General features: G+C 34.8%; 1 protein-coding gene across 6 annotated transcripts in view; it reads left to right on the forward strand.

The window, feature by feature from the left end:
- Positions 1–13872, forward strand: part of TRAPPC8 (trafficking protein particle complex subunit 8) — a 70802-nt gene that overhangs the window by 11568 nt on the left and 45362 nt on the right. For all 6 annotated transcript variants that reach the window (XM_070421219.1, XM_070421222.1, XM_070421220.1 and 3 more), the window contains 7 exons: positions 5503–5592; positions 6922–7096; positions 9106–9259; positions 11521–11614; positions 12069–12325; positions 12672–12787; positions 13498–13648. In XM_070421219.1, the coding sequence (XP_070277320.1) occupies positions 5503–5592; positions 6922–7096; positions 9106–9259; positions 11521–11614; positions 12069–12325; positions 12672–12787; positions 13498–13648 (1037 nt within the window). The remainder of the gene's footprint in view (positions 1–5502; positions 5593–6921; positions 7097–9105; positions 9260–11520; positions 11615–12068; positions 12326–12671; positions 12788–13497; positions 13649–13872) is intronic.

Below are 13872 nucleotides of genomic sequence, written 5' to 3' on the forward strand. Positions count from 1 at the left end.
GTATAGAGAATTTTCATTTTTAGTACATATTGGCAGAGAAAATAAATTTGACAGTGGAAGACACAATTTTTCACAATTAGCCAAATCAGAAATGAGGGCAGTGTAACAGTAGCATTCTGGACTAGCACTGTCCAGTAGAAAATTGTGAGCCACTAACATAGTTTTTAATGTTCTATAGCTACAATCCTATCTAATAATAGACAAACATGGTAATTAGCCATACCTTCCCTACGCCTCCCATTGGCCAATCAGCATAATGCGCAAATTAACCCAACCAAGATGGTGGCTGGCAGCCACGCAGCTGAAGCGAGCAGGAGGCTTGCTTGCTCCAGTGATGGAGGAAGCCAAGGTTCTCCGCCTGCCGTGGCCCGGCTCAGCTCTGAAAGCAGCAAAGTTTCAATTATAGAAGGTAAATAAAGCCCAGAATAAAAAAAACAAAAAAACAAAAAAAAAGGAGAGGCTGGGAGCTTCAGTCGCAGGCCAGCCTGAAAACGGCCCTTAGCCCCTCACCCAGACTGGCCAAGCACCCCAGTGGGGACCCCCACCCTAAAGGGGGTGTGACCAGCTGCAAACAGCCCTCAGCCCCTCACCTAGACTGGCCAGGTGTCCCAGTGGGTACCTCCACCCTAAAGGGGGTATGGCTAGCCTGAAAACAGCCCTCAGCCCCTCATCCAGGCTGGCCAGGCACCCCAGTGGGGACCCCCACCCTGAAGGGGGTGTGACCAGCTGCAAACAGCCATCAGCCCCTCATCCAGGCTGGCCAGGCACCCAAGTGGGACCCCCACCCTGATCCAGGACACCCTTCAGGGCAAACCAGCTGGCCCCCACCCGTGCACCAGGCCTCTATCCTATATAGTAAAAGGGTAATATGCAAACTGACCCTAACAGCAGAAAGACTGGGAATGACTGGTCACTATGACACACACTGACCACCAGGGGCAGACGCTCAATGCAGGAGCTGCCCTCTGGTGGTCAGTGTGCTCCCACATGGGGGAGCTCTGCTCAGCCACAAGCTAGGCTGATGGCTGCCAGTACAGCGGTGGTAGTGGGAGCCTCTCCTGCCTCCTCAGCAGTGCTAAGGATGTCTGACTGCAGCTTAGGCCTGCTCCCCGCTGGCAAGTGGGCATCCCCCGAGGGCTGCCAGACTGCCAGAGGGATGTCTGATTGCCATCTTAGGCCCAATCCCCCGGGGAGCAGGCCTAAGCCAGCAAGTGGTCATCCCCTGAGGGGTCCCCGACTGCGAGAGGGCACAGGCCGGGCTGAGGGACCCCCCCCCCCCCCACCCCCAGTGCACAAATTTTTGTGCAACGGGCCTCTAGTAAAGAATATTAAACACGTGAAGCCTGGCCAGTGTAGCTGAGTTGGGCTTTGTCCTGTGCACCCAAGGGTTGTTAGTTCAATTCCTGTCAGGGCACATGCATGCTCAGGTTGTGGGCTCGATCCCTGCTTGGGATGTGCAAGAGGCAGCTGATGAGTGTGTCGCTCTTACATCAATGTTTCTCTCTCTCCCTCTCCCTCTCCCTTCTTCTCTTTCTAAAAATCAATAAAAAATCTTGTTAAAAAACAGGTAAAATTAATTTTAATACTGTATTTTTCTTAATCCAGACTATACAAAATAATATTTCAACGTGTAATTGGAAATTTTACTTTTTTTGTACTGCCTTTGAAATCTATATCACATCTTGATTAAGACAAGCCACATTTCAAGTGCTTGGTAGCCACATGTTGCTAGTGGCTAACTACTTATTGGACAGTCCTGCAAAAAAATTTTACTATTTTTTTTTGCTGTGCCTTTATTCTGTAAGTAATTTGTAAAGTGAATAAAAAATACAGTAAAATATCAAGGGTCAGTTAGATCCAGTTAGTAAATGGCAATGACTGTTTTTTCCTGATATACTGAGGACCAAAAGGAATATAGTTTGACTAGAGGACAATTTATTTTTAAAAGATCTTCCACTGTGGTGTCTTAGAAATTTAATAATAGGACATAATCATGACCCTCATCTCTTTGGAATACTTTGATTTTTGCTGATTTTTCTGAAAATATTTGATTAGAAATAGTCTCCTCAAGAATAGTTCTCATGGGTGTTGTGAAAATATAAGGTTAGTATTTCTTAGTTTTTAATATTACCTGAGATCTTTTATGATTTGCAAAATGCTCATAAGTTTTATGAGTTCTGGTTTCAGTTTTTTGTAGCTTTTATCTTAAGATTCTCTGTATTAAACAGTATTTTCTGATAATCATAATGTCAGATATTCTTTACTTTGAGGCTATACATTTATGTAATTAAGTATTTTACATTTAATTCTTTAATTCCTTTCCTTTATTAGGATATTTTTATTCTGAATATATACAGGGTGGGGCAAAAGTAGGTTTACAGTTGTTCATATGGAAAATAATAATTAACTTTTATCAACTAAATATTAGGTTTAGAATATTTATGTAATGTTCAAAATATATTTTAAAAATCCTCTGTCATTTCAAGAAAATAACAATAAATAATACTGTAAGAATAAACTGTGTTTTGTGTACTCAAAACTGTAAACCTACTTTTGCTCCACCCTGTATTTAATTTTGGTATATCTGCTACTGTTTATCTAAAGTTGCATAGTCATAAGTGCCAACATTATGTGTAATATGTTAGTATTTCTTAGTTTGATAGTGATTTTCTGGCACTTTCCGCTTTTGTAAATGCCTAGGAAGGGTAAATACGTGATTTACAGGTGATGCTTATATTTAGGATATTCAGTCTTTTTCACCTGCAGATTTGGGGTCAGTAAGTAATTTTGGTTTCAGTAGAATGAGGACCCAAGTTGCTCTAGGTTTAACTCACTGCTGTAGCCCTTGTTAGACATTTGTTGGGAATAGTAATAACTTCATGTCTCAAATCACTGCCGCTGAAAAGGGAACAAAGAAGGATGGCTGGGAGGTAGACCATCCTGTTGTTTTTCTGGCCCTTCGCTGCCTTCCTTAACCTTCCTTACCAAGACAAAATGCATTCTGCATAGAGAAACTGGTAGGATAACATGGTTGCCCTTTAAATTCCAAAGAAAGAGCATACAGAGGTGGAAAGGGGTATGGGCAAAGTACTAATTTCATCCCCAAATAAGTATAAGAGAATTTATTAAGGGAGAGAATCATCACTAAATGTTGAAGTCTTTTGTTAACAGAAGACATTTTGGGTTACTCTACAGTAACATAAGACTATTATGTTTTCCACTTTCTACAAAAATGTCATTTGGAAAAAATAAAAAAAGGTTGCCCTTGATTTATTGGCATGTAAAGTAACTGAAGGAGGACTTCTTAATTAGCTCCTCAAGGAAATAAAAGGCTGAAGGGAAAATTTACTCTCTCTACATGAAAGTGACCTTCTTGAAAGATTAAACCCACTTTTGCCATATATATTTTTAAAGTTTTCCTTGTTTTTCATTTCCTTAGTGAGTACCCAGTATCTTGTTACCAGTATTTAGAAAGTATTATTTCAATTTAAGAACTCGTGTGTGTATACTTGCTTTTTTAAAATTTAACTTTATTTTGAAATATACATATATTTTTATTGATTTCAGAGAGTAAGGGAGAGAGAGATAGAAACATCAATGATGAGAATCATCGATCGGGTGCCTCCTGCACGCCCCTTACTAGGGATGGAGCCCGCAACCCAGGCATATGGCCTGACCAGGAATTTCGGTTCACAGGTCGACGCCCAACCACTGAGCAACACCGGTCGGGCATAATTTTTGCCACTTTTCATATAGATTATAATATTTCTGGGAATGTTTTTCTTTTTCTGTAGCAGTGAACATGAAATTGTTACACTAATAGCCCTCCTAAACAATACTAATATATGGGTTATTCTCATAAGGCATTTGTTGGAATTAAATGTTTGTGTATGTATGCTACCAGGTGAAATATGCTATTTGGTCAAGCTGAATAGCTTTTTTCTCTTCAACCTTCCCACTCATTTAATGTATTAAACAGGAAATCTGTTTGCTGTTTTCAGTGATTAAGATGAAAACAAAAAATACATATGACTTGGTAATCAGCTTAAGAAACTAGGAATAGAGTGTCCTTTCAGAAATATGTGATTTAGATCCCTGTTCGGCAAACTGTGGCTCGAGAGCCACATGCGGCTCTTTGGCCCCTTGAGTGTGGCTCTTCCTAAGCCCTAGGAGTACCCTAATTAAGTTAATAACAATGTACCTACCTATATAGTTTAAGTTTAAAAAATTTGGCTCTCAAAAGAAATTTCAATTGTTGTACTGTTGATATTTGGCTCTGTTGACTGATGAGTTTGCCGACCACTGATTTAGATAATCTACTTAAACCTAGTGAAATGACTAAGTTTAAGTTCAAATAAAAAATGTCAGCCCTAGCTGGTTTGGCTCAGTGGATAGAGCACCAGCCTGAGAACTGAAGGGTCCCGGGTTTGATTCCAATCAGGAGCACATGCCCAGGCTGTGGGTTTGGTCCCCAATAAGGTGCGTGCAGGAAGCAGCCAATCAATGATTCTCTCTCATTGATGTTTCTATCTCTCCCTCTCCCTTCCTCTCTGAAATCAATAAAAATATATTTTAAAAAATGTTAGAATAGTTGTAATGTAAAATGCTTAGCATGGAACAAGAGGGATTTGATATTTTAAGAAACACTTAATATACATGTATACAAAAAGTGAAAACACCTGTCTTTATATTTGATTATAAGGTAAATATGCTTTGAAATTCCATTTAAAGAGGTTTTGTTACTGTCATAGTCAAATAATTAAATTATAAAGTAGTGTTTGTCAGCCTTGCCACTATTGACATTGAGCCATATAATTCTTTGAAGTGGGGGCTGTCTTGTTCTGTTTATTGTAGGATGTTTTGCATCATTCCTCTTTCCCTTGATGCCAGTAGCACCCCCTCCTCACTCCCAGATGTGACAACCCAGAGTATTTCCAGACATGGCTAAATGTTTCCTGGTGGTTAAAGCCACTCTCAGTTGAGAACCAGTATTCTGAAATGATATCATTTATGACAATGTGACTAGTGGCAAGAACACAAAACTGTACTTCTAAAATTGTTTTACTCATTAGGTGATATTTAAAGCATTAGTAGGTAAGTAAATTGTGGGATTATTATGTAGGTTTGGGAATAAATCAGTTTTATATTTGCAACTATATAGGGTGTGCAAAAAAATGTATACACATTTTAACAGCTGATTCTTTTACATTTTGAAAAGAAAATGTATTTTAATAAATACTGCCTTTATAATTATTCAAAGTGTGTATACATTTCTTTGGGACACCCCTTGTATGTACTCCCATATATAAATGTATTTGTGTATATGGCTTTATATGTACAGACACATCATATGTATGTATTAAATAAATCACAGGTGAAAATGCTTGTTTATTGCTAGAAATTACTAACTTATGCCTTTAAGGAGTATGGACTTGAAATTTTGTCTGTTGTAAACTGATTCTATTGAGAAATTTTAACTGTTTTGTTTATGATTAATTTTAGCTACTACTCCATGGTTTGAGTCTTACCGAGAGACCTTTCTTCAGTCAGTGCCCGCATCAGATCATGAATTTCTGAACCACTATTTAGCGTGTATCCTTTGACCTTTTTGTTCTCTTAAAATCAAATGTTTTGAAAGTTACTAATCTCAAAAAGAGTTATATGAAGTCAAAATTATTGAAAGGATATAGAGAATGTGGGTTTTTTTTTGTTTTTTTATTGTTTTATTGCTTAAAGTATGAGAATGTGGTTTTTTAAAAAAATATATTTTTATTGATTTCAGAAGGGAAAGGAAAGGGAGAGATAGAAACATCAATGGTGAGAGAGAATCATTGAATGGTTGCCTCCTGCACGCCCCCTACTGGAGACCGAGCCTGTGACCTGGGCATGTGCCCTTGACCAGAGTGCAACCCGGGACCCTTCAGTCTGCAGGCGGATGCTCTATCCACTGAGCCAAACCAGCAAGGGCTGGATTTTTTAAAAAGTGATAATGCTTCAAAAGTTTTCGTTATTGTTGTGTTGTTAAGTGGTGTCCTAGATAGGGATTGGTGTAATAAATTAATTTTTGATTATAAAATAAGAATATGGAGGGATTGTTTATTGTTTTTCTTTATCCCCCAACTCAAGTGGTTTATGCATAATAAGTGTTTTTTAAAATAATATGTTTTTAATTATTTTAGAGAGAAAGGAAAGGATAAGGAGAGAAAGACATCGGTGTGAGAGAGACACATTGATTGGCTGCCTCCTGTGCGTCCCTTACTGGGGATTGACTGAAACCCAGGCATGTGCCCTGACCACGAATCGAACCATCGACCTTTTGGTGCATGGGATGACTCTCAACCAACTGAGCCACACAGGCCAGGGCATGCATAATAAATTATTAAGCCATTTTAGAAAGAGAAAATGTAGACTGCAGTGTTAACTGGCTTGTGAAGATTGTTTCAAAATTAATTGCTTTTGCAAAAGCTCATATTTAAAAAGTTTTTCAGTTTTTTAGAAAGCAGTTTTGTAGCTATTAACCTCCTTTGACAGTTAATGGTTATTTTTAGTTTCTTTAATGAGATTATAGAGAAAAGTTAAGAGGTAGGATAGAGTATGAAACTGCAGGGAAATGGAATGGGGAGGAGCAAGTTTCAGCAGAATTGTTCGATATATTGATAGTTGTTCGATTTTGATATTGTCTGTTTTTATTTTCTTGGATTTCCATATTGATATGTAAATGACCTAACAACTGTCAAGAAAAAATCTTTATGATTTAGAACCTTGAATAATATTGAGATGTTGGAGACACTATTTTGTGCTTGCTGTGAAAACCTATGATATCAATTTTTTTGGCTCAGAAATTATCTTCCTAAGTTTATTTTAATAGGATATTTTTATCATTGAGTGCTAAGTGATAATTACCTTAATATGGTTTATAAGGTATGCTAGTAGCATCGTCTAGTGAAGCAGAACCTATGGAACAGTTTGGAAAGTTGTCACAAGAGCAGCATCGAATTCAGCACAATAATGACTATTCCTACCCCAAGTGGTTTATACCAAATACACTTAAATATTATGTACTCTTACACGATGTAAGTGCAGGAGATGAACAGAGGTAAGCTTTCCATTTTTAATTAAGAGATTTTCTTCTTTTAAATGATACAACTTTAATTTGAACATGGTTTATTTAAATTTAGGTATGTTTTTCATCTGAGAAAGTAAAAATTTAGTAAAAAAACATGTAACTGTCTTTTATTTCAGAGTTATATTCAATAGCTGAATCATTTTATGTTAGATTTCATATGCTTACCCAAACTTTTCTTTCACTGTGAATCTCTATTAGCATAATCATTGTACACAAGTGCTTGCCATTTTACACCTATATGTCTAAGGTGTTATTTCTTACTTTATATATAAAATTATTTCTCACTTTCTCTCTTTTTTCCTTCCCAGTTTTCGTCTGACTTTTCACTTCCTGGCTGTTGCTTATAGGCACTTCATTTTTCACTCTTCACTCTCTTGTCACTTTATATTTTTAGCCTTGATGTTTTTCACAACCTCAGAAACATCCAAACATTTCTTTTTTATGTTCCCTTTACTATTAATTATTAGTGATTTGCTGTAGTCCTTTTATCTTTCAAGATACGTGAATAACATATCTTTAAAAATTTCTTAAAAAATAAGATAACATTAAAAGCAATGTTACTTAGGGAGTTGACTTTGACTTTTGGTTTAAGATGTGTATCAAATCTTTTGTTTCTCACTTTTCTGATGTCACAGTGACATTTACAATATGCAGTTAAGTAATTATTTCTTGCCCTTATTTTGCACACGAGCCATCTTTTTAATAAATTTTTCTCTATAAAAGCAAAGATTTATTTTGAGGATTACTAATCTTTGAAATCATAAATAGTCTGTACCCTGTAGGATAAAGAATAGGAATAATTTTGAACTGGCTGTTAAGATTAGTTTCTGTCAGTTAAATATGTATCTTCTAGGACATGTAAGTGTAGTTCGGGTATTAGATTAGTGATTATATGTTTAGCAATATCATTGGTAAATCGAGTTTAGTTTATTGTACTTGAGTATATGTACATGCATGTATCCTTATATCTGTGTTTATAGAAATTTATAGCTACTTTACTTTTCTAGCCTTAATTTTATTGTATGTACTATGGTTTAATTTAATTGTGTGCTAGGCTTGTTATTTGCATAGTATTAGCAATTTAAACATGATATATAGGGGTGTTTTTTTTTTGTTTGTTTTTACATCAGATGGCTGATTGACTAAAAAAAAATACCTGTTTAAACTAGATTAGCTCTAAGTACCAAAATTTCATTTTCCATCAGAATGTACTGTTTGCTTCTTAGGCTGTTTTGTCATTTGAATTATTTTGTTTCCCACCAGCGAGGAGGTTTAGCTAACATAAAGTATGGAAATCAAAATGCTTTTTGTTACATCTGATATATTGCTCATGGATTTAGCTATTATACATTTTGTAAGAAAAATGGAATGATTTTATGTAATACATTCTATGGCTGCTCTTGCGTTTCCTCTTTCTTCTGTACTGTGTCCCTTTGGAGACAGCTAAGTGAAGGGTAAACTGGCAGCTAAAGATTTGTAAGTGTGGGGTCCTATACTTTTCTATTTTAGCACTTGGGTTTTTGATGAATGTCTGTTCTCTAAGACAGAATTTCCCAAAGTCATATTTCTTGAAATCCTCAGAGTTGAAACAGTTAACAGTACTATTTGCTGCTCTTTGTAAATTCATAGTGCACATTAATAAATGGAAGACTTAGAGATGGTTTGTTGCAAAGAAACGGACTGTTTACTGTAATTTCCCAAACTAGTTTGACCACCAGAACTCTCTTTGAGTAACATAGGAGTAGCTTGCAAAATTTTATTCCGTGAAACACACTTTGGGAACCCTGCTTTATCCAAGCTAGATGAATTTCAGTTAAGATCATTATCTTTGTTTTCAGTTGAAAATTAGTCTAGCTATAATTTTCTGTTCTGCCCTTTTAGGGGATTATTTTTACATCATCTTAAAATTATTTTAGTATCTTTTATTGCCTAAAGTCTGCTCCCTACTTACTACAAACGTTTTTCATTTTTTAATTTAGAGCTGAATCCATTTATGAAGAAATGAAACAGAAATATGGAACTCAGGGTTGCTATTTACTTAAAATTAATTCTCGAACATCTAATCAAGCATCAGATGAACAGATACCAGATCCTTGGAGTCAGTATCTTCAGAAAAATAGTATTCAAAACCAGGTATATGTAAAAAACAATAATGAAACAAACCATAAAAGCTCTATTTCAGTTTTATGACATAATGGTATCTGTAGAATTTTTTATATCTTAGTTTAACTAATATAATTAATAATATTTATTTTGGAATCTGGCTAGCTTTCATTCATCACCATGTGAACTCTTAAATCAGTGGTTCAAAGCTATTTTTAACTAATAATAATCCCTATGTTACTCCTTTCAGGCACATAATATCAATGTTAATTGATCTTTTTTCCTTAAAAGATGAAAAGTGAATTACACATTGAGAATTGAATTATGTACATTTAATTCATTATGAATGCTTGCAGTCAGTTCTTTATTATTCACATGCTCTGGGGTTGCCTTTCTTCATTTTCAACGTGCTGTTCTTATGGCCACCTTTTAGAGCTCATACTTTTCTTTTTTCCATAACTTTCCGTGATTCTTTTCCTTGGAATTTTCAGGAAGTGTTGTTTCTTCCTAATCTACTTTCTTAATCTAGAGTTCTATACTAATGTTAACTGTTGTCTGAAATGGGTTGGTATATGGTTTCACACTGTCAAACTTTCTAAAAATATATGTTTTTATTGATTTTTTTAGAGAGCAATGCGAGGGAGAGAGAGTGAGAAATATTGATGAGAGAGAAACATCGATAGGCTTCCTCCTGCACAACTCCTGTTAGGCATTGATCCCGCAGCCTGGGCCTGTGCCATGACCAGGAATTTAACTGGTGACCTCTTGGTGCATAGGACTAGGATCAGTCCATTGAGCCACACCCACCGGGCAATACACTGTTAAAAAAGCATTGTCTACCGCTTGGTAGTAAATAGTCAAATGACAAGTTCTTAAGATTAGTTCAGATAATTCAGAGTTGACTGTTTTTTGTTTAGAAGTAGGATTTCTTAAGTAAATGGAAAATATTTTTATTTTGTATAATTAAATAACATTATATTCTCTTTATGTGATCTTTTAAAAAATATCAGTTATAAAGTTTAACTTTTGATCTACTGTAAATATTTAATAATCTGTTTATTTGCCCTTTTTGATCCACATATAGTTCTGTACTGATATTTGCAATATTAGATGATTACTGACCTTCTTCAAGATAATGCTGGGGGAAGGTAGAAAGAACCAGTTGGATGAGAAGGGGCTCTGTGTCTTAAAATGGTCCTAAGGCCACACTCAGAATAGGAATAGTAGTGGAACATTCAGTTTAGAGCCCAGTATCTAAGGTTGAGAAGGGCAACATAAGTCAGACTGTTCAGTTTGAGAACTTTTAACACAAGACCAGAAGTATCAACAATTCTATAGCTTATAACGCTAGAGGTCACGATTGGAGGATAGTTTAAACGTTACTGAATCTAACCCCTGTTTTCTAATGCTTTACTTTCCTTTGAACCTATGAATGAATGACCTCAGTTACAGTATGCACTATCTTCCCAGGTGACCCTTTCCATGTCTGAACAGCTTGAGGGTCAACCAAGAATTTTCTCCATTTGTTTGTACTCATTTGTCCTGTGAGGACTGTATAAGTTTTCTGTTAAGACAACTTTCAAAATATAGGAGGATGGCGTTCATGTCCCCTTCTGTATTTTTCCAGGCTAAATATACCAAGTTTTTAAAAAAATTTCTTAAAGGGTTTAGACTTTTGTCATGATCACTTTCCCCTTATTAAATTCTATTTTATATAGAATTTAGAATATTTGGAATAATACCTCAAACTCACTGGTCTCATTGACTACACCGAGTATATTTAGTTGTTGTTTTCTTTGTTGACTGAGAAAACAGTGTATTTGTTCAAATAAGCATTGCATTGGATATTTTTCCAAAACATTTTGATATGTTCAGTATGCATTTCAACCTATTAACACTGGGTTCATGGCCAGGAGATTCCATGCCATCTCTTTTTTTCCCCTGGCTTGACCTTAGTAGTACATTTCTTTTGCTGTTATTCCTTACTTAGATGCATACACAGATATTCATATTGGCTTGTACCCATCACATATAAACAGATAAACTGGGATAGAGATAATTTGATTCCAGAAGAATCAGGGTAATAGATTGAATGTGAAAGTAAATTTAAGAATATAGTAGGTGTGGACTGGAATGCTAGAAAAAGATGCATAGAAAAAGAAGAAAAGAGTCTTGCTGTAGCAAATAAATGAGGCTTACAGTTAGCAGAGCAGCCATATTTGTTGATGGATTTAGAGTTATCTTAGAATGATAAAGTATAAGTGCTAATGCTGTTTATTTTGTTTTGATAGGAATCATATGAAGATGGCCCCTGTACTATATCTTCAAATAAGAATTCTGATAGTAACTTGCTTTCATTGGATGGATTAGATAACGAAGTCAAAGGTCTTGATACCCTTTCTGTAAATTTCTCTTTTTGATTGAAAATATGCACTGTTGTCAAAACATGCTAAACTTTATAGATTAAAGATAGGGGAAATATTCATAATAAAAAAGATAATCTACAGGTTAGCTTTTCTGAAGATTTTATTGAGACATTTGAGATTGTTTTTATTTGACATTTAAATTTTATTTTATGACTATTGAAAATAATTCTTTATATCTAAAAACTGTATTTTTCCTGATTTATTTACATGACTTTTAAAATTTCTATTATGCTTAACAAGTAATAACCCAAGCCCTGTAATTTTAAAGGGGAAAAGATTAATGTTATTGTATCATAGATGTCTAAGATATACAGAAAAATAAAGGATTCCAACGTTCTTTTTTTTCTTTAACAGTATGATAGTAATATTGTTACATTAACAATAGAGTAAAAGAAAGGTCTTTTTTTCAGTAGATGGCTTACCAAATAACTTTAGAGCCCACCCACTTCAATTGGACTCATCTAGTGACCCTTCTAACAACATTGATGGCCCAGATCATGTAAAATCTGCCTCCTCATTACATGAAACAAAGAAAGCAAATCCTGGAATTATTCATGGTGCATGCTTAACCCTTACTGATCATGATAGAATTCGACAGTTTGTACAAGAATTCACATTTCGGGGCCTTTTGCCACATATAGAGAAAACAATTCGGCAATTAAATGATCAGGTAAGATTTGTTTCTTTTTAGATTAATATTTTTTAAAATTTTAGTACATTGTACACTTGAAAATATAATAGTATAAGTTTTTAAAAAGTATTTAAAATGTTTTTTTTTAAAGAAAGACCAATATTAGGTTTTAGTAGCATTACTATCTCTAATGAAATTCTGTTAAATCATTTTCACTAGGGATTTTTCAGCATATTCAACAGTTTTTAAAAAAATCAGTGTTGTTAAAAATAAATATTTGCTCATTATTAAAGCTTTTTTACTTATTTAGAATAGTTTTCTTTTGTATGTAAAATAAAAATATTAAATTCTCATATTTGTCAATGTATTTAATTTTTTCTTTTAGCTTATATCAAGAAAAGGTTTGAGTCGATCTCTATTTTCTGCAACTAAAAAATGGTTTAGTGGCAGTAAAGTTCCAGAAAAGAGCATTAATGAGCTGAAAAATACATCTGGATTGCTGTGAGTGAAATAGTATCTTTTTTTTTTCCCCTGTGTTTAACTCTCACTAGTGTTTGACTATACAATGACCTGTAAAAAATGGCTATTTTTTCACTTTCTTACTTTCACATTGGTCAAAACTCAGGTAGGTAAGAACAGTGACTATAGGTAAATTAAAAATTTTTTTTAAGTAATTGGGTATCTAAAAATAAAGAAGATAACTGGGAGTCACTTTACGTTGGTTCTGTTTTCCTATTTGTAAAAAGGTGCTTTTTTGTGTGTCTTTGTAAGATTAGGTGTTCATTAACGATTCTTCTATGTTAAAATATTGTGGTCTTGTGATTCTAAGACAGCCTGTACTTAGAACATTTTATTTAATATAAGATATTGTTTTAAGGTAAAGTAAAAGCACGTTTTGGATTTAAATTTTTTTCCTGGTTGTACATAAAACTGGTATTAGCTATTTACTTCATAATTTGACTATGGAGAAAGTGTTTGCCTGATGTTGAGAAGTTCTCAGTATCGGGGTATAAATTATTTAAATATAGATATAACTATAGTTCCAGATATATTTGAGACATGACACTCTTTCCTTGGAGATAGGATTTTTGTAAAACATGATCGGTTTTTACAATGTTCTGGGCAGTTAAGCAGCTATTAAACATTTGATAATACTTAGTGGTGAATGGGTCATAAATCACAAGTTACTTTCTTATATTTTGTATTTATAGGTATCCACCAGAAGCACCAGAGCTTCAAATCAGGAAAATGGCTGACTTATGTTTCTTGGTGCAGCACTATGATCTGGCTTATAGTTGTTATCATACTGCAAAGAAGGATTTTCTTAATGATCAAGCAATGCTTTATGCAGCTGGTGCCTTGGTTGGTATTCTGTATAATTTATTTCCGCTACCATAGATGTAGACATTTCTGCTAATGAAATGGCAAACAAAATACCTAGGGATAAAGTTGTACTCAAAGAGCATACAAATGCTTTAGAGGTTTTGAACTAGCTGAATTGATGGATTTTCCTCAAGCTAGTGCTTTTAAACATGGTAGTAGGTAAAGGTTGATTTCTTAGTTTTGATTAACACCTTCTAATTTTT

Source organism: Myotis yumanensis, unplaced genomic scaffold, assembly GCF_028538775.1.
Source record: "Myotis yumanensis isolate MYYU_CA2020_CCGP unplaced genomic scaffold, mMyoYum1.0.hap1 SCAF_7, whole genome shotgun sequence".
Taxonomy (NCBI): domain Eukaryota; kingdom Metazoa; phylum Chordata; class Mammalia; order Chiroptera; family Vespertilionidae; genus Myotis; species Myotis yumanensis.